The sequence below is a fragment of the Lissotriton vulgaris genome, chromosome 5 (genome assembly GCF_964263255.1).
Source record: "Lissotriton vulgaris chromosome 5, aLisVul1.2, whole genome shotgun sequence".
Lineage (NCBI taxonomy): Eukaryota > Metazoa > Chordata > Amphibia > Caudata > Salamandridae > Lissotriton > Lissotriton vulgaris.
This window is the reverse complement of record NC_141693.1, coordinates 1,956,310,525-1,956,330,775: the sequence shown is the minus strand read 5'-3', so window position 1 is coordinate 1,956,330,775 and position 20,251 is coordinate 1,956,310,525. Positions and strand designations below refer to the sequence as shown.

The window sequence follows — 20,251 nt, the reverse complement described above, 5'->3', positions numbered from 1 at the left end:
TTTACATTTCACTGGAGGTAAGCTGGGTACCATTATCCGTTATTAATATTGAAGGAGATCCTTCCAAGAAATTCTCCCCCAGATTCATCATGCTCCTCTTTTGCGAGTCCTTAATAGCGATTATTAAGGAATCGCTTTTAAAGACTCGCAAAACGGGATGCATGTAGAAATCGCAAAATTTATAGTGATTTCTACATCTTCCTTATTTGCGATTCGCTAATTGCTAATCGCAAATAAGGAATGAGTCCCCATTCATTCCTATGGGCCAAAGGCCAAAGGCCCATAGGAATGAATGGGGAGTCAATCCTTATTTGTGATTAGCAATTAGCGAATCGCAAATAAGGAAGTGATTTCAAGGGTGCCAGGGTGTCCAAAGGACACCCTGTAGCACCCCTGAAATGCTGATTTACACTGGTGTTGCGCACACACATGTCCAAAGGACATGTGTGTGTGTAACATTCAACTTAGAAAAATGCACTGAAGAGCATTTTTCGAAGTTTTCGCTATTTACCACGAAGTCAGACTTCGCGGTAAATAGCAGCCAAAAATTGCGAATTCGCAATTCTAAAATGGTTCATGAATTGCTTTTAAGGAATCTCAAATAGAGATTCCTTAAATGCAATTCTTCGCAATTTAGCGATTTCAGGTTTTGCGAATATTGCATTTGGGATGATGAATCCCAAATGCAATAAAAGCGCTCGCAAAGGGCCAGATTCGCAGAAACTGGCTTTGCGAGCCGTTTTTTTCCTTAATGAATCTGGCTGTCTGTTCCAAATTTGGATGATGACCACAGTAGCGATTTCCTTCAAAAACTTGATGCACAACCACTTGCAATAAACATCAACCCCAGCCAACACAAACCTAAACTCTCCGTTGAGCTCATTCATTCAACTAAAGAAGTGTAAAAATACACTGTGTCATGGTTTGCCTGGATCAACAAAATGACTTTCAGAGGACTGTACAATTATTCTACGTGTTTTCACCCTCCTTAGACAATACACATTTTTTTAACCAAGAAGTCACCTGTTTATCTAAACCTGGCCAGCAAAACTGAGCACAGTGTCACTTTTTAGCCAAACTTTGTCCTAAATGTTCTTCATGGGCCAAAGAAATAAGTTTAGTCCACAATCCAGAAAGTGGTATAAATCGCTCTCTTCTCGGTATCAAATTCTCCCCATAGAGGGTAATTTATTCTAAAATCTTAATAAAAAGGTCTTACTGAAAAGGAAACACAACACTCTCTCATGTTCCCAGAAATGAATGACCTTTAAAGTAGTATCTGGATTCATTTCATGTACCCACTCCTCAGCCGTAAAAACACCTTCACCTCCCCCTACAACTGCATCCCGAATAGAAGCTACAGCTCTCTAACTTCTGTAGCTCTGATGGCTGGTCTATCCACTGCCAGCCATACCCTTGATAAAGTCTGCTTGAACAGTTTTCCATCCTTGAATATGTTCAATTCATAGCAATATTCCGGTACTCTAGCAGCAAGTGTTGCAACTCTTGTTGGATCTTTACCTGCCCCACCAGGGAGCAATACATTTGCCAACATTTGTGATCAGTGGGTAACAGAAATTGTGTCCCTCACAGGTACGTTAGACAGCACTCTGCACCCCGTGCAGCTGCTAGGTCTTACCACCCTTCAGCAACAACCCCGATTCATTTACATTGTGTCATGAAAAAGTATCAGAGTTCTGCTCAAATTCCGCCAATCACCGCGGACGAGCGAGATTTGGTGTCCCTTAGTGTGATTTTCTAACGTGAGCGGTCGCCAGTGTTCACAAGCGTTCACAGTCAGAGGGCTGCCGTTCGAGCAGATTTGCTGCCTCTCAAGTAGATTTTCTACTTGAGCAGCAGCAAAATCAGCGCGAATGACTGTGCGCTTTTGCGCCACGCATGGTGCTGTAAATTGCAGCACGGGCTGCATATTTTCTACCCGTTGGTGAAATGTCGCTGAATCTCGCAGAGTTTTTATGTAACTCTGTAGAGTTCCTCAGAGTGAAACTCCACTACTTCCACCCATCCCTACTTATCAAACATGTTCACTTAACCTTCCCATTTAATCAAAGCTGGTGGAGCAGGCTGAGAAAGAAGTAATGGTGGAGTAACGATGGCTGGATGGGAAGATTCTATTACATGGAGTAATAGGAACAACATAAATGTAAAACAACAATTAAGGTGTAAGTGACAAAACTTAAAAGGACAACTATTACCAAAATAAGTATTGTCAAGGTGTGCGACTAACCGTGTATGGATATGCATTCAAAATGCATCCACATCTTTGTGTGAATCTGAAAGATAATGAGGAGTGCAGATCACTGTGAAAGTAAATATGGTGCACTTGTTCTCCACCAGGAAATGGAATGATACCTTAAGGGTAAGTAGAAGTAGGTGTGAGGGTCACTTTACTCACTAGATACTTGTCCCTTAGGGAAGTACACGCTCTGTACATTCTGGTACAACTTCATGTGTGCATATCACCATATACACATGCAACCTATTCCAAGATGGCTGCTACGCATGTGTCACGCTGGATGGCATACTTCGCAATGCTCTGCAACACACACACCACTGGACGGGGCACTCCATGCTCAGGGACTGTGTGCCAGTGGATTGGAACGTGGTACGACGGCAGCTCTTGTGTTCAGCTGTTGGTTTGCGGGAAACATGTCACTGCATAGTCTCCAAAAATCTCATCTGAAGCAGTCCATGAACAAGATGAAGGTGACAAAACTCCCAAAGGTTGCCTCTGAGGTCAACAGAAGTACCTGTTCACTGTCACACTGCAGTCAGTGCTCACTCTCACCACATGCATGGATCCTCTACAACCACCTTGATATGCTGCTCTGTTTCCTGGGCAGCTCATAGCCAAATTGTTGTAAATAACCATGTACGCGTTACTGGCAGGATAGTAGTATTTATGACAAACATCAACAGCGAGTGGTTCCTTCACAGCTGACCGGGCATCAACTTACCCCACTTGGAATAATACTGCATGCATACATTAGTTGTTACCAAGTAAAGGTTCTATGCTTAGAGCATACAGGAACTGCACTGTATAACAGAAAGTTGTCACAACAAAGTGGTCTCTGAAATTTTTACTTTATTATAAGAGTTGTAGCAGTCAGGAGTTACAATACAAAAAGATGTACAGGTATAAAAAAAACATCTAGACCTTCTTTACAATTTGTAACATCTTCCTCCCTAATTTGGACTTTAATCTACCCCTAGTACAAGACCCATCAAGGGGTCCTTCAAAGTGCTGTTCCAACATGCTGTCAGCAATGCTGTGGCTAACCCACCGGCTCGCGAACAATGCATGACCAGCACTCCAGACCCACCACAGCTACTTGTATGAGCATACACTGACTGCGCTAACATAAAGGGAAAATCCATTTCTGTCCACAATGAAACAGATTTAATTTATTATAAAAACGAATAATTACATCAGTTAGCTAGAATATGCATAAAGAACCTTAGACTAAACAGCATCTAGGCATTAGAACAAAAGAAAATTCCCCCAAAATAAAATCATCTTGAAAATTATTTACAATTCATTTTCCAGTTTGCTAGGAGTATGGGAAATGGGCTAACATGATCCAGAAGAACAACTATAGAGGTTAGATGGGGCTGGATACATGCCTGGGGAAAATTATAGCGCGTAAGCTAAGCAGAGGACTGAGGTTTGGCAGCAAATTTCAAAGCTTTCAGATGGAGACCGTTGTCAGTTCTGTGACAGGCTTGGAAATGGAAAACTATACCAAGTGATGGAAAACTCTCCAAGATAAGATCGTGTGCTAGGCCTGCTCCCCTTCAATCTTTTCAGGCTTCTAGAACATTATGATCAGTGAGGCTACAGCCCTGAGGAACCCCTGTCAATGGACTCTTCCACTTCAGTTGGATCCTACCACATCTTAAAGGGGCCATCCAGTGATTGATGCCACAATAGGTCTCAAAACCCAAACAGATATCATCAAACAAAGCACAATTTTGAAATGATTGCTGTCGGTGATTGTGGGAGATGTAAGACTTCATAAAGAGAACTTGACTTTAAGGACAAAGCCCACAGATGGCTTGTCGTGCATCGTTGAGCGGGCTACAGCCGGAGAGAGTATCTGCCTGATTGTTTACAGTTCTATACTGGGCTCAGACCAGCTTAGCTCATGAGTGTTTATGATTGCGTTTGGATAGGATGGGGTGGCCAGAGCTGGGGAATACTTACAGTAAATAGTTAATAGATATGTTAATTCGACCTTGAAGACCATGCCTCAGACATATTTGGTTGTGCGTCGACCAGGGCTTACATGCATCCTTTATTACTCAACAACTTTGAGATCTAAGATGGGTGATTTGAAGGTCTTTCTAGGCTGAAACTCCCCTTCCTGTGCATTTTAGCAAATCATTCTACCATTTATGAACTGTCTTGATGACTCCTAGCAAGTAACATGTTATAACATCAAACCTGCATGCTTTATGAAGGTATATAATACCCCCGCCCCTGCCCAACCCGCCCTGCAAACCACCCTCCTCCCACTCAGGCTCCCTCCATGGTCTCAGATGTTCAGAAACATGACCACCAATGCAGAAATGCCAGAGAGCAAGGTGAATGTGAACATGTTCCCACTGTTGCACAAGTCTCCCTCGCAGCAGGTGTACTTGACGCTGTAGTCGATGTTCACCAATCCCAAGTCTTGAGTCTTGTTACTGGTAGTGCCGCAAAGTGTTTTGTTCAAGCATGATTCTGCGGTGAAACTTGGACTGTTTCCTAGGGATAAAGCAAGATGAGTGTGAGTGAACAGAGGAAACAATGGACACCAAAAGCAGCTCTTCCACTTCCCACATGGGCAGACTAGTCGCCATTCTAATGCAGGATTGGCCGTCAGCATCACAGCTTCCAGGGCTGGCCCCCCTCCCTCAGGGACAGACTAGGCATCCCTCTCATGCAGTAAATGTAGGACTAGATGGCAGCATCACAGCCTCTATCGATAGCCCCACCGGCCCCAAGGCCAGAATAGCTATCCCTCTTATACAGTACACATATGGTCGGTCGACTAGTCAACCTTCGAATGCAGTAAACGCTTGACACATGACAAATGCAATAAACGCATGGTTAGACAGTTGCATCAAAGCCTCCAGGACTAGTACCACCTACTCCAAGAACACATTAGACATTTTTCAAATGCAATAAATGCATGATGAGCAGCTGCATCAAAGCCTTTAGTGCTGGCCCAGCTCCCCGCGGGGACAGACTAGACATCTTTGTAATGCAAAATATTCATGGTCGACCAGTTGCATCAAAGCCTCCAGGACTGGTCCCATCTCCTCCCTCACCTCCCACCACCAGGACAGACCAGTCATCCTAGGGATGCAGTGGTAAATGCATGGTTAGCTGGTTGTATCAAAACCTCCAGGACTGGTCCCATCTCCTCCCTCACCTCCCACCACCAGGACAGACCCGTCAGTCTTGTGATGCAGTGGTGAATGCATGGTTAGCTGGTTGTATCAAAACCTCCAGGACTGGTCCATCTCCTCCCTCACCTCCCACCACCAGGACAGACCAGTCATCCTAGGGATGCAGTGGTAAATGCATGGTTAGCTGGTTGTAGCAAAGCCTCCAGGACTGGTCCCATCTCCTCCCTCACCTCCCACCACCAGGACAGACCCGTCAGTCTTGTGATGCAGTGGTAAATGCATGGTTAGCTGGTTGTATCAAAACCTCCAGGACTGGTCCATCTCCTCCCTCACCTCCCACCACCAGGACAGACCAGTCATCCTAGGGATGCAGTGGTAAATGCATGGTTAGCTGGTTGTATCAAAACCTCCAGGACTGGTCCATCTCCTCCCTCACCTCCCACCACCAGGACAGACCAGTCATCCTAGGGATGCAGTGGTAAATGCATGGTTAGCTGGTTGTATCAAAACCTCCAGGACTGGTCCATCTCCTCCCTCACCTCCCACCACCAGGACAGACCCGTCAGTCTTGTGATGCAGTGGTAAATGCATGGTTAGCTGGTTGTATCAAAACCTCCAGGACTGGTCCATCTCCTCCCTCACCTCCCACCACCAGGACAGACCAGTCAGTCTTGTGATGCAGTGGTAAATGCATGGTTAGCTGGTTGTATCAAAACCTCCAGGACTGGTCCATCTCCTCCCTCAGCTCCCACCACCAGGACAGACCAGTCATCCTAGGGATGCAGTGGTAAATGCATGGTTAGCTGGTTGTATCAAAGCCTCTAGGTCTGGTTCCAGGGACAGACTAGCACTCTTCTAATGCAGTAAATGCATAGTCTGCCGGCTGCATCAAAGCCTCCAGGACTGGTCCCACCTCCCCCAGTAACCGACTAGACATCTTTTTAATGCAAAAAAGCATAATCTGCCGGCTGCCTCAAAGCCTCCAAGGCTGGCCCTCTGCTGATTTAGGGCTGCATCGCTGCATATGGTCACCGATCCTCTCTCCTTCCACAGCAAGCCAAGGGCTTTATCAGCAGAGATGGTAAAGTAATGTTTATTACGACAAGTTAAGGCAGCATACACCGGCACAGAGGTGCACCCCCCCCCCCCAATTAACCTTGTCACCTAGTTGTGACTCAGTGTCCAAGCCAAGGTGTATGATTGTTTAAAATTAGAAAACTTCAATTGCACTTCTCTCAGTGTCCTGTCATGGTTATCGAGCACATCCGACCAGTGTATTCGGCACCATGACAGGCCTGCCAGTGCCTCGTTGCCTCCCGACTAACATTACAAGCGTATAATGAGTCAATAATAAAGGCCTTTGGCTCGGGCCTTTAATGCTTGAGCAGGCCTTTAATGGCTGGTAGAGCCCGCTGTGGCAGGTTCTAAGGCTAGAATAGACGACTCTGATAAGGGAACTGGCACGGCACCAAGCACACTGTGTAAACAGGGACACACTTGGAAATATTGCCGGTAGCGTACCGGTCTCAGGGGAACATCCGTACAAAGAACTTCAAAGGTCTTCATCATACTGGTAGTGGATTTTAAAAGGTCTCCTTGCCTATTGTAAGGGCTGTGTTAGACCAGAGTGATGCTCCTTGATGTAAAATACTATGCCCAGCCTCCTATGTACACCCACATTGCGAGCATCGTGGGTGGGTACATTGGTAATGTCCCGGGTCCAGGTGTCTGCATGACGTTTTGCATGTTTATGCCTAGGCTCTCTGCCTGCCCAAATAAGCTCTTTAATATCCTTATTTAGAGTCAAAAGGTGCACCGTGAGCATTTGCAAGCATGCTGAAAGCTTAGTTGAATCTGGGAGTGTTGACCATTTTTAACACTTGCCTTCTGCCCCACACAGGGAGCTTTAAGGAGGACCACCTGTGTAAGTCACAGTCCATTTGCCATCAACGGCTGTAAATTGGCCACCACCATTCCCTCGAGGCCTCTTGTGACCTCGATGCCCAGGTGTTGCAAGGGTATAGACCAAGCCTTTTGCAAAAGTTTAACCCATCTTTTGGCAAAAAAGTCTCTTTCATTCATGATACTTTTGCCTCACGCTCTGCAAACATTCAGAGCAATCAGGTCTCACAATATGATGCAGCAAGCACAGACCCACAAGTCTCCAACCCGCCCCACAACTCTCACAACTGTCTCTGATGGAGCGAGGGTGAAAACAAATTTTTTTTTATAACCCTCTCGAAGTCTCTTTCCCATAACAGTAATATGTATTATTCGTGTGTTTTTTGGAATTAACCAACGTAGAATAGAATGTACACACACAAATACACGTGGGATACTAATTTGCTTATGTTGCGAATCATAATATACTAAGTAAGTGAAATTGTTATACTAACATAGTACGCAAATGTCATAATCTAACGAAAACTTGTGTATGTATGCTTTCTATATGTCTTATTGTGGCGAAAATTATGGAGAATTGTAAGAAAACAATGCATAAATGTCGCTAAAACGCTAGGTAATAGCTAACAGGGTTACCTAAGAATGGGGGCAGGTAAACAGAAGGGCTATACTTCGAAATTTAACGTTTAATTGTGTTTGCTTCTATAATAGTTCCCATTATGGCCCATGCGGCCTACTAGAAAATGGAGGTTTGCAAGACTCCAAAACTGTGGTGATCTACGCATGCGCGACTATGCTCAAGAGATGTGCAAGCAGTCGGTGCCTGTACAACGTGGGTCAAGGTCAGCGTGGCCTGGAAGTGTAGAAGAATAGCCATGTTGTGAGCCTGGGAATGAGTCCCGAAGTGACAATTTAAAGGACACAAGTGAAAAAACTGTTAAAGAACAATCAAAACTTTATTTGCTGCTTCAAGAGCTGGGTGAGCGTGAGGTGGGCGGGCAGGAGTGGGAAAAGAACACTAAGGCAGGAGGAGGGCACCGAAAAGGGTGACAGCTCACAAGGGGGCTGTGGAAAAGAGCAGTGGGGTAGAGAGGACGGGAGTACTCGAGAGGGAAGGCCGTTAAAATGGGGAAAGTGCAGTACTTAATTTGTAAAAGAATAAGTGCCGGTGCCCAAACCTCTGCCCAGTAGCCCGTGGCCAGAGCTATTAGATGCTGGTGCACGGAATACAAAGGCTGCGTAGAATGAAATCCAACGAATGCCTCTTTAGTCCGCGGACAAACACTCCCCGCCCCTTCATGTCACTCTTGCTGGCACCTGCTTTGTCTCTTGGTGGCGGTTTTTCTCTTCCTCTGTCTTTTCATGTTGTGTGTTTTTCCCTCTCTTAGTCTCAGTAAATGTCTAATGAAGAGACATTAGTGCCGTTCCACCAAGCATGAGTGCCGGTGGCCTCCATCCGCACCCACCAGCTCAAATTAAGCACTGGGAGGGTGCAGGAAGGGGAATGGGTAAACTAAAATGAAAATTGGATCGAATGGAAGATCTGAGGGAGTGGGAGAGAAGGGGTTGTTATTTTATTCGTTTTTTCAAACACTCAGTGCCTCATGAGGAGTCTGGTAGAGTAGGGGTACCACTTCCAGAGCTGGGAAACACAGGCCCAGTTATACCGGACTGGATCTGTACCTAGTATTGTTATTTATTATTTTATTTGAAGGTTTCATATAGTGCCAACAGACCCTTATGGGTATCAGAGCGCTTTACACATGTTAAAGAACAGAGACAAATGCAACCAGTATTATGATAGTTGAGAAAACCAGACGGATAGATCACAACAGTACCAAAATAAACAAGCCGTAATCATGAGCAAAGTTGAGTCCTGATAGACTCCGAAAGGAGAGTTCCAGCTATCTAGGGCAGAAATCTGATCATGAGAAGTAGTTTAACTTCTTTCTTGAAAGATGCCGTTGAAGGATTCAGTCTGGTTTCAGAGGGGAAAGAATTCTAAATTCTCGGGGCGATGCCAGAGAAGGCCGAAGACACTGGCAACATGGGCTGCGGGTCCTGGCACAGCCCGGGCCTTTATCCGACCCCCTCCAGCACCTCGGGGGGAGCAGCCAATGCACCCCAAAACATCAAGGGAACATGCCCTGCAAAATGGTCCTCGTATTAAGCCTACATCCGCCTCCTATTACTTGCTTCTTACCTCTATTCACACCCATATATATGTACTTATATAGCACATATGTAGATACACAGGGCCTCATTTATGAGGCTGTGCGTCACTTTTACGCCACCGGTGCATCACTTTTGTGACGTACCAGTGGCGTAAAAAATGCGCCTTGTTGCGCCATATTTACAAAGTGACACATCTAGGTAGATTTGTCACTTTGTAAACCCCTGCGCCACATTATACCTGCGGCAGGTATAATGTATGCACAGGGGCGTATTGATGCATGAAAGGGCCCAGGAAGTGACGCAGTGAAATCTATGAGATTTCACTGCGCCACTTCTAGGACGCCAATGCGTCAATATCTTACGCCTGCCTCATGGCAGGCGTAAGACTGACGCAGGCCCTTTCACCTGGGGCTTGCCCCATGTGAAAGGACACATTGCTGAAGTTGCGTCACTTTTGTGACACACTCCAGCAATGCATCACTGTTGCGCTTACAGATACGTCAGAAATACTGACGTATCTGTAACTCCTTGCGACATGATGCATCATACATTAAATATGACGCATCAGGTATGTCGCAAGGAGTGCGCACTGAGAAGTGACGCATCGCTGCTTCCACGCAGCGATGCGTCATTTCTCATACATGAGGCTCACAGTGTGTAGTATGCTTTTTATTACTGTTGCTTTGTGTGAGGAGGGGCCATGGTTCACGAGCAGTAAAGCCTCGAGCAAGTCATTTTGCCCCTCTCCTCACTCAACAATGTTAATAAAAAGAATATCATATTATGTTGATCGGCATATTTGGTATCTTCAATTAAATTTAACCAAAACCAGGATACAAAGAGTTAATTTTTGTGCTGCTAGCTTAAACCACTATGGTGTTGCCCTTGTTTCTATACCGTTTCCACGAGTAAAGTAATTCTGACATGCAATCTGTGAGACAGAAAACAAAGATTTCTCATGTGAAAGCTCATGAAGCTGCTATGGTGGTAAACAGGAATTTGACATTAGCACAGTAGTGATAAATGTGTGAATGTGAGTTTAATAGTATAGTTGACGTAATTAACATGTTATTGAGCCACATTTATTTTCACTCTAACGACATACACATGCACAGATCAAGGATAAAGAACAGCTCTTAAGTTTTGGTATTACCTTTGAAAGTCTGTGATTTGCCGCAGACTTGGCCGGCTTCACAGGTCACGTTTTTCCTGATTAGGCTGGTGCAGGCTAAGTCACATTTGTAGCACTGTAGTCCTTCACCTGGGGCAGGAAGGAAGAAGAGAGTAGGAAAGAGTCAGAACAATGACGTAGAGCTCCAACCTCCAAACCCAAAAATCCAGGACGGAGAGGTGGGGAGTTCTGGCAAGGAGCATCTCACGTGTCGGGCAGAAGACTCGCACTTATTGTATGATGAGACTTGCGGCTATCAAATGACTCATTGTCACCAAGGACAACATGCTCTCGATCGGATCTTTTATGAAGAACACAAAGCATTCTGGTAAGTGTAGTCTTGCTTTTACCAACACCAGTGGGACGTAGGGCCAGATGTACGACCCTCAGTGTTTGCGCCTTGCCATTGCATTTTTCTGCAACTCCTAGATTGTGAGTCGCAAACACTGATGTACAACAATGTCTGAGACACTCTTTGCGATTCCCCAATGGGTCACAAAGGAGCGGCCTCATTACTATTCACGAGGCAGGTGCATTTTGCTACCCATTGGAAATGGCCGATACTCACAGGAATGGTGGCCTGTTGGGGTCAGTTCTGTGACTGATTTTTCAATAAAAGAAATAAAGAAAAACAGGATGCATATAAACAATAAAAATTAAATGTTTCGGTTTCATTTGTTAAGAGCAGGCCACTGCCTGCTCTTCAAAAACATGTTTGCTGCCAATCACAAAGCGAAAAGGGTCCCTTGGAGAACCCTTTCCGTTTGCAAATGGATTACAACCAATCTGACATTTGTGGTCAATGTGATTGTTTTGCAACCGCATTCGAGGTTGTATAATTTTACATCCCCCCGCGACTCGCTGTTAGGAAGTGACACCCTTGGCATGCCCCTTTCCAATAGTGACTCACAAAACCTATTTTGCGATTCAGTAACAGGTGGCCGACTCTGGCATATGGTTCAACCCTTTTTAGCGGTCGCAAACGGACCAATTCACCGCTTGCGACCACCAAAAACGGTCGTACGTCTGGCCCTTAATGACAGATTCTAGTGCTTTGTGTAAGTAAAGCAGCAGATTAGAGCATTTACCTCCGGTCACATGGAGGCATCTGGCTATCTTGTCTACAAATTACTTCTTTTAAAACCAATAAAACCAATCAGCTTTTTTACTTTAATCAATATTACCAAACCCTTCGGAGTGATGCATAAATGATGCAAAACGGAAAAACAGAAATAGTGAAAGACAGTTGCAAATGAAATTCCAATTTTTCGGAACTGCTGTTTCCGCCTGCTAATGAGCCATTAATGTGACATCTTTAAAAATTGGTTTTGAATGAATTGTTTCTTTCATGTGTGCAGCAGTTGCCTCAATTCCCTATTTTCCCCTGCTGAGCCTTGTGTTCTTGGTACGCGCACTATGCGTCCAGATGACTTCCGTCGCTGCCCCCTCCTTGTGCTCGCCTCCCGCCCTCCAATGCCCCGCACTCAGCACCCTCCCCGCAGTATCCTATCAACTCTAAAACTTATAGACAGCTGTCATCGAGTTGCCTCCTAATCAATGCACCCCTCCCCCCTTAGAACATCTGGCCGTCCCCCCTACGGCTCGGAAGATCCATCTCTCGTCCGTCCTCGGGCCCGGTTTATCGCACAGTGCTCCTGTAATTGTAGCCTCTTACGTGACCTGAGCGCCCCCGTGAGGCAAAGCACTGCGTGGCAGCTGTGCAGAAAAGTCCAGTATACAGCGGAAGTTATCTCAGCCCAGCCCGGATGTCAAAGGGCCGATAGCTCAACCTCTTTACCTACACAGAGCACAGATTTACCTCTGTGCAGCTGTCTTGCGTAAGTATATTCTTGTGGATATGACAACTACCCAGTAGTACACATTGGGCCAGCCTCAAACGTATAACAACCAGGCGGCATGCAACCTTCCACCAGCACCAACTACAAAGGCGCAACAGCCAGTAAAAAATACCAACACAAGCTTCCATACACCAAGCAATATCCTGGTGTACCATTCAGCTGACCATCACTTAGGGGCAAATCATCAAGGCCATTCGATAATTATCGCTCAGCTCTCTTAGCGCGAGGTTAATTGTCGCTGGCCAACTCTGAATTTTATCGCGGAGATAGCGTGCTATCAGCAACGCTTATCTCCAAAGCTGCCAATTGTGCGATTATCGCTGAAAATACAGCGATAATCGCACAAGGTTTGGCGAAAGCTTGCTGATAGGGCAAGGCATACTTAGCCATGATATCCACTTTACATAGGATATCATGGCTAAGTCAGTTTTGAAGCAGTCGTAAGGAAAGTAGTGATAACAGAGGTTATCGCTACTTTGCTTGTCGCTCTGCAGGTTAGCATGCCCATTGATAATTGGAGAAATGTCGCTTAGCGACATTTCGCCAGTTATGTCAGGGCAGGAACGCCCACTTTACATCTCATTGGAGATGCAAAGATGGGGGTTGGTTGGAAAGGGCGATAATGCAAGGATTCACGCGATAGCGTGACCTTGCTGATTAGGCGATAAAATTATCACCGCTTTCTGTCCAAAAACGGATGCTAAAGCGGTGATAATTTTATCTCCGGGGCTTGATGATATGCCCCTTAGTACTTTCACCTTCTACGCTACACACACAGACAAAGCCACAGAACACGAGGCAGGGCCACATGACCATTGCTTTCTTGACAGACCACACACAGACACATCTCACAAGGAACATTAGTCACAACTGCAAACCATCCACCTTAAGACATGGCTGTTCACACAGGCATAGGACTAACTCACTAGGACTCTGGCTACTCCTATATTTAGTACCAAGAAAACTCCTATATATAGTGCCAAGAAACCAATCGGTGTACGTCCGCTCTACAAATAATTTTAACATAACATAACAACATAATATCCTTAACACGCTTGAAATGACACATAGTTTACTTACCACAAAACCCAAACAGTAGCTGTCACCAAGAAGTGTTACAAAGACATACAACATAACACGTTAAACAGAACATTACACACATGAACACACACACTGCAAAGACGTAGAGCACACTGGGGTGCCACTCATTAACCCTTTCGCTGCGGCGGCTATTCCGCCGCAGCGCTAACAGGGCGGGGCGGCCGCGCAGCGGGCGCAGGCTGGTGACAGAACCGCTCCGTCACCAGCCGCGGTTGAGCTGTGCTCGTGACGGAGCTGTTCCGTCATGGCCCGCCCCGCTCAATAGAACGCGCCGCGCAGGCGCGAAATCAGCTCCGTGCAGGAGCGGCGGCCGGGCCATCACGGAACCGCTCCGTCATCAGCACAGCGCCACCGCAGCTGATGACGGAGCGGTTCCGTCATCAGCAGGGGAGGGGTTAAAGAAAACCACTTTATTTATCCTATGTTTGTCCTAAGTAAAAGACTGCGTTTTGATAGTAAACATTGCATTCACTGAACTTTTATCCTCTCTCTCACAGTGCAACCAAACACCTGTAACAAATTAGACATAGCACCGCACATGCGCACAACATGGCACCGGAATGTTTTGTTGTCCGTGATCACGATGCTGCCGTCAGCTGGCAATGATAAAAAACAAATATGATCTCCAAGGCTCCCTTTATTCTCTTCTTTTTGGTCGCCCAACCTTCATGTGCCGACCTCACAAACTGCCCAAAAGCGGCCCCACATCATCACCCAAAGTGCCCCGACAAACAATGTTATTATACACAGCACTACCCAAATGCAAATGTTGAGGAGAAATAATATTCTCAGGAATTGTAAGAATAAGCAGTCAATTTCTGTTACAAGACACAACATGTGATAATGACATAAACAAGATGTGATGATAGACTTATATCTGACCTGCAACGAAAAAAGAGGTCCCCCACGCTTGATAATGATGAGCCGCGTTATCAAGCGTGGTGGACCTCTTTTTCTTACGAGATAGAAACTGGTCGGGTTCATAGGCTCATCTCTCTAATATACTGTTGACCTGTGGATAACACGACAGGTCAGATATAAGTCTATGCAAGTCACGCCTTGTTTATCAGTACCTACAAGAACGATTCGCCACATACTTGGAGTGCAATATTTCCATCGTGTTTTCTGAGTTTTATGAGCAAACTGTTAACTCTGATGTTGGAGGGGACCCTTCATTGAATTATCTATATTCCACGTCATCACATCGCCGTCACGCTATCTGTATTGGATCCCCGCTGTGTTCTCCGACCTGATATTTTGCTATATCCAAGGTGTTGACCTTGGATATTACTCAGAATTTGACACTTCTACCGCCTCCTTAGCCTTGAGAAAGTCTCAATACCAACGTTGTACAGACGAAACACGTGTTGGCTGCATTTCACACTTCAATTTGAAAAAGGAATAAAGAAAATCTTTTTTCAAAACAGTTTTATCCAGCCATCTTGTTCTGATTCATTCTAAGACTAGTTTATGTCATTATCACATGTTGTGTCTTGTAACAGAAATTGACTGCTTATTCTTACAACTCCTGAGATTATTATTTCTCCTCAACATTTGCATTTGGGTTGTGCTGTGATCTCGCTTATTTTGTTGCATGTACAGGTGGATCATTTTTGATCTTCCTTGGTCACTCCTTGGTAGTGAGTGACACTGGTCTTTCTAGCTCCCCTGCTGTTTGTACAGCATTCTCGAAATAATTTGCCCTTACTATACTAGTTATCTACTTGTGCATAGTCTGATGTGCGGTTACTCCCTTTTAGGGAAACACCACTACCAAATTCTTCTCTCCGTGTCATTATACACATTCAACACAATTCTGTTGCCACAAGGTCGGCTGCCATCAAACTACCTATAACACGTACTATCCAATAAGCACATCATAATATTCAAAAATGGGGGTAGATGGAGGTAAAGGTTATGTTCACCCTCCAAGGTACATATAGTTCAGAAAAATCTGTAATTGTCAGATCAAAAACCTAACCGAATGGATGGGGATTCAGCTGAATGTGTGAAAAAGGCCCCTATCTTAAGAAAAGAGGAATTATTTTCTTTAGTCCCCTAACTCACCCAGGGTGGCCCCTAAGTGACATGCTTCATTATTGGGGGCATCCCAAACAGCTGCTGTTTGGGGCGTGCTGCAACTTGCGAAACTACGTAGGAGCACTTTAGTGAAAAAATGTGGAGTGCAGTGTTGTGGAGTGGGAAAGTGATGCTAAAAATGCCTAGCTAGTGAGCTAATATTTTATTCTTGCTCCCAGTTGGTATGAATAAAATGGGGTTAATAATAGGGAGAAATATAACTATTATGTGTATAGGGTCCCTAGTATTTGGTCGACATGTTTTGAGGTATCCCCTAAACCTCTTCTTCAGGACCACACGTGGACCAGCCCCATGTGAGCCACTCCTAGTGAGCAACTAGGAGCAAGAATAAAATATTACCTCTCTAGCTAGGTATTTTTTTAGCATCACTTTTCCATTCCACAACCCTGCACTACACATTTTTTCACAAAAGTACGTAGTTTTGCAAGTTACAGCATGCTCCAAACAGAAGCTGTTTGGGATGGCCCCAATGATGAAGCATGTCACCTAGGGGCAACCCTGGCTGAGTGAGAGGACGCAAGAAAAGAATTCCTCTCTTCTTAAGATAGGCGGGGCCTTTTTCGCACATTCAGCGGGGCCTTTTTCGCACATTCAGCGGAATACCCATTCGATCAGTTAGGTTTTTGATCTGACAATTACAGATTTGTTTTGAACAATATGCGCATCACTCATGAAAGATACACGTATGATTCACCCTGCCCCAGCAGAACCTGTCTGTGCGAGCTCCTGGCTCTCCAATATACACAAAATGGGGCCAATATCATTGGCAGTATCAGATCTGCAGCACATTCCAGCCGCCATCTTGGAACGGGTTAGAACATGTTACCTTAAACAGACTACACTCTCCCAAGCACACCATTGCATCTCAGCTGTACACGTGGGGATGCCGGACTAAAGAACGTTCTACTGGACTCGGGCAAAGGATAGCCATTGAGCCCAGTGTGGAATTAAATAAACGTAGCCTTTGGCACGTGCAACTGTGCACCCAGTGCCCCAGAAAGCGCCTGTCTCACCTTTTATTTTTCACACTAACCAATATAAAAAATGGTTACACAAAAGACTGGACAAACAAAACTTTACTAACACAACGCATTGGTCAAAATTCCACAACTGTGTGGGAAGGATAGTGCGATTCTAAAGAACTTCAGTGTCCCACTAATGGTAGAAGGGTGCCATACAACTGATGGTAACATAACTGGTCAAGGCATGGACATAGGTTTCAGGGCCCTCGGCCATGTCCAGAACAACCTAAATATACCTTAAAAACCTCATCACTGCTTGACCTTGCTCCATTCTGTTCTTGTACACATTCAGACCTGAATGTCTCAGAACACAGCATTATAGTAGGGTGAGATACTCAAAACTTAAATGTACTATTAATTCCTCACTCAGCATTCAGTGAAATTCAGGAGAGAATAGATAATCAATAACTCTCCTTGGATTCACAAGTTAGACTCAAAATACTAAAAAAAATGGGAATAAGCCTTGCCAACACGTTTCGTTCCTTACTGAAACTTCTTCAGGGCAAAATCTGTCATGAAAGGGCCAAAATATGTATCACATGGCAGTTCCTAGATATTTTAAAGAATCAAAAAATCTTCATCACTCCATTGAGTCTCATCAGCATTTGTCGCTTTTCTAGAGGTGAGAAGAAGTGTAGGAACCTCTGGATTAGATGAGTTTACTGCAAAGGATTAAACCCGAGATCCCAACAATGGTTGGTAGTTAAATCAGCAATGTGTACATTCAGAAAATGTGATTGGGCATCTCCTTGTAAAACCTCCTTCCAATCAAAACTGCTCTACACTCGACTTATCCCATTTTCAATTAAATGCAGTAATGTCACTGCAAGACTCATCTAGTCACATTGGCTTGTCAGTGAGTGTAGAATAACATTTAAACGTAGAGATCTAGCGCTGCCTACGCGCCTGCGGCCGAGATCGGCATGCAACCTTCATTTCATAAGATTTATACGATTTAAGATTGCTCAGTAGGTTGAGCGCTTACTGTAAAGATCTCCATCATGTAAACTTAAAGAAGCTAGTTTAACCCCAGTGGAATGTAGGGTACGGCTGCTGATGGCTTGAACCCCCTAGAGAGATGCAGGCCGCCTGCTCTCTGGAATCATGGAAGGTAGCGCAGTGGGTCGAGCGTTTACACTATTCATCACGATTGCGTGCACTTAGTTTGATTAAAGTTGGATCGCTTTATGGATTCGGCCATGGTTGTGGAGGCCAGTCTGCATGAAATCGTTTTAAATTCCAGTTCAGCTGGCTCGGCCTTTCATCATTACCCAGCCAATAAAAGGATGAGTCTTTGAATTCGGAAATAAGCAGCAGCCTCTATTGAAATAATCCGTCTTAATGAGCACGCTTTCCCAGGGTTTCACATTGTCACTGTTCCAGCGCTTCCCTTCTCCATGGCTCGCCTCCACCTGTTTATTCACCAGGCGTTGTTTGCTCTTGTTTTTTTTAATGATGTTTCATTTGGATCCTTAGTAGTCACATGCCTCTGGCGCGAGGCGAACAGGTGAAACTCTTCTCTGGCGGGGCCCCACCCTAGGGCTCGGCGTCTCACGTGCACAGGCCTGGGGCAGGAGTAAAGGGGTGGGGTGGGGCGGTGGTGGGAACCGGGGAACCAAGCAGGGGGCAAAAGACATTCCCAAATGTCAGCTCTGTGAAGAGAGACTGCAAGATGCCTGTGGCGTAACGTAGAATGATAGCCCCCCAACCCCCTGCAGAATGTGATGAGGGGTCCCTGAGCCTCTAATATCTCGCGGATGTCCCTTGACCTTGTACTGAGTGGGATCTCCCTGGAGGGCTGTCAGCCCTCCTGTGTCGTAGGGTAATCTGCCACATGCTAGTACTTCATTTAGTACTTGTTTTTCTTTGCATTCTGGGACATGTAGTCCTGAAAGGGAGTCTATCGCAACTGAATCGTGGGATTCTCAATGAACTTGAGTGTCGCCCTTCAAGTGTACACATGCAGAAGTACAAGTATCAGACCGCAAAGTAAGGAGAGTTGCGAAACCAGGACTGGCTGACATCGCCCACATGACATGAAATCTCCAGAGCTCGATAACTGGTGCAAACAGAGCCCCACATTCGCTCTTTGGCCTCTCTGGGGGGAGATCGGAGCTCATTCAGAACACTGCTCACATGCTGGATTCTCTGGTGCAACCGCATCTAAGGGGCGAGCGAGGGGAGAGAATGAGTCTGCTGGGGCATTACTCCTGTGGGACTTTACCCCACTTAAATGACCCTTCAGCCAATGACTCGAGATCTCCGTGCGATTGGCATTTTACCTGAATTATTACTATTATTATATTTATATTGTGCATAATTAACTACAAGCGTTACATGTAACGATTCAAATAAGCAACAAGCAAGTACCAGATAAACATCTCCAATTACAGGCAATTAATGTATTAAAAACAATACTTCTGCTGTTAAAAACATTTAAAAAATACTTTCTGTGTAAAAACCACTACAATCAAGGGGATGCCAGACTCATAAGAGCATTAGTCACAGCGAAAACTGTGTCGCCCTACCCTGCTTCTAGGGGTCTGGAAAAGTGCTATAGGAAGCTTTGTGAACACTTATATAAGGGGTTTAATATGTAGGTTTACAGTGATCTACAGATATTATACCAATCTGACTCTGCCCCAGCCCTGTAGGCTTCCAGCATTACCATTTTAATGAGAAGTCTCCCAGCTAAGCATTACCGCCCTATATCGTGTTTACCCCTCCCTGCCAAAACCACCTATTAGACAACCACCTATTAGATCCCACGCAACATGGCTTCAGGGCCTGTCACTCAACGGAAACTGCCCTGATCATTGCATCGGATGACATTCGTCAATCCATGGACAAAGGAGGCAGAGCCGCTCTGATCTTATTGGATCTGACAGCGGCATTTGACACCGTTAACCATGATGTCCTCATAAATAGACTAAGAACGTTGGGCATCACCCACACCGCCCTAAAACTGCTTCAGTCCTTTCAGGAGGCACGCATTCACCAAATTCACTGGGATGGTCTTCTCTCAAAGGAGTTCCTTCTACCATGCGGAGTCCCTCAGGGGTCGGCTCTGTCACCAACCCTTTTTAATCTCTATGTCACACCCCTAGCTGCACTGATAAAAACCCACGGCCTGCATTTAGTCTCTTACGCCGACAACACCCAACTGGTGGTCTCATTGGCGCAGACAGTAGAAGCCACCGCCACCAGTTTCAGAAACTGTCTGTCAGACGTAAAGTCATGGATGAACGCTCACTTCCTCAAACTTAACACCGAAAAAACAGAGGTGATCGAGTTTGGCCAAAACCCTCCATTTGGAACGATCTCTGGTGGCCTTCAGAAGCCGGCATCTGCCCTACTCCGGCCAACAAGGTCAGAAACCTAGGTTTCATAATGGACAAGGACCTTTCCTGTACAGCCCAAATCAACCAGGTCACCTCGGCCCTGTACATAGGTGCCGGCGAAAAACAACTTAACCGACTCCAGTCAATCCAAAATGCAGCGGCCAG

At 45.4% G+C, this 20,251-nt stretch overlaps 1 protein-coding gene across 1 annotated transcript in view; it reads right to left on the bottom strand.

Moving 5' to 3' along the window:
• Positions 1 to 3,089: 3,089 nt before the first annotated feature.
• The window catches only part of LOC147717859 (uncharacterized), a 31,390-nt gene continuing 14,228 nt past the window's right edge, over positions 3,090 to 20,251 (bottom strand). Inside the window, exons 2-3 of the mRNA XM_086924637.1 lie at positions 10,646 to 10,753; positions 3,090 to 4,768 (exon numbers count right to left, since the gene is read on the bottom strand). Coding sequence (XP_086780763.1) covers positions 4,557 to 4,768; positions 10,646 to 10,753 — 320 coding nt within the window. The 3' untranslated portion in view covers positions 3,090 to 4,556. The remainder of the gene's footprint in view (positions 4,769 to 10,645; positions 10,754 to 20,251) is intronic.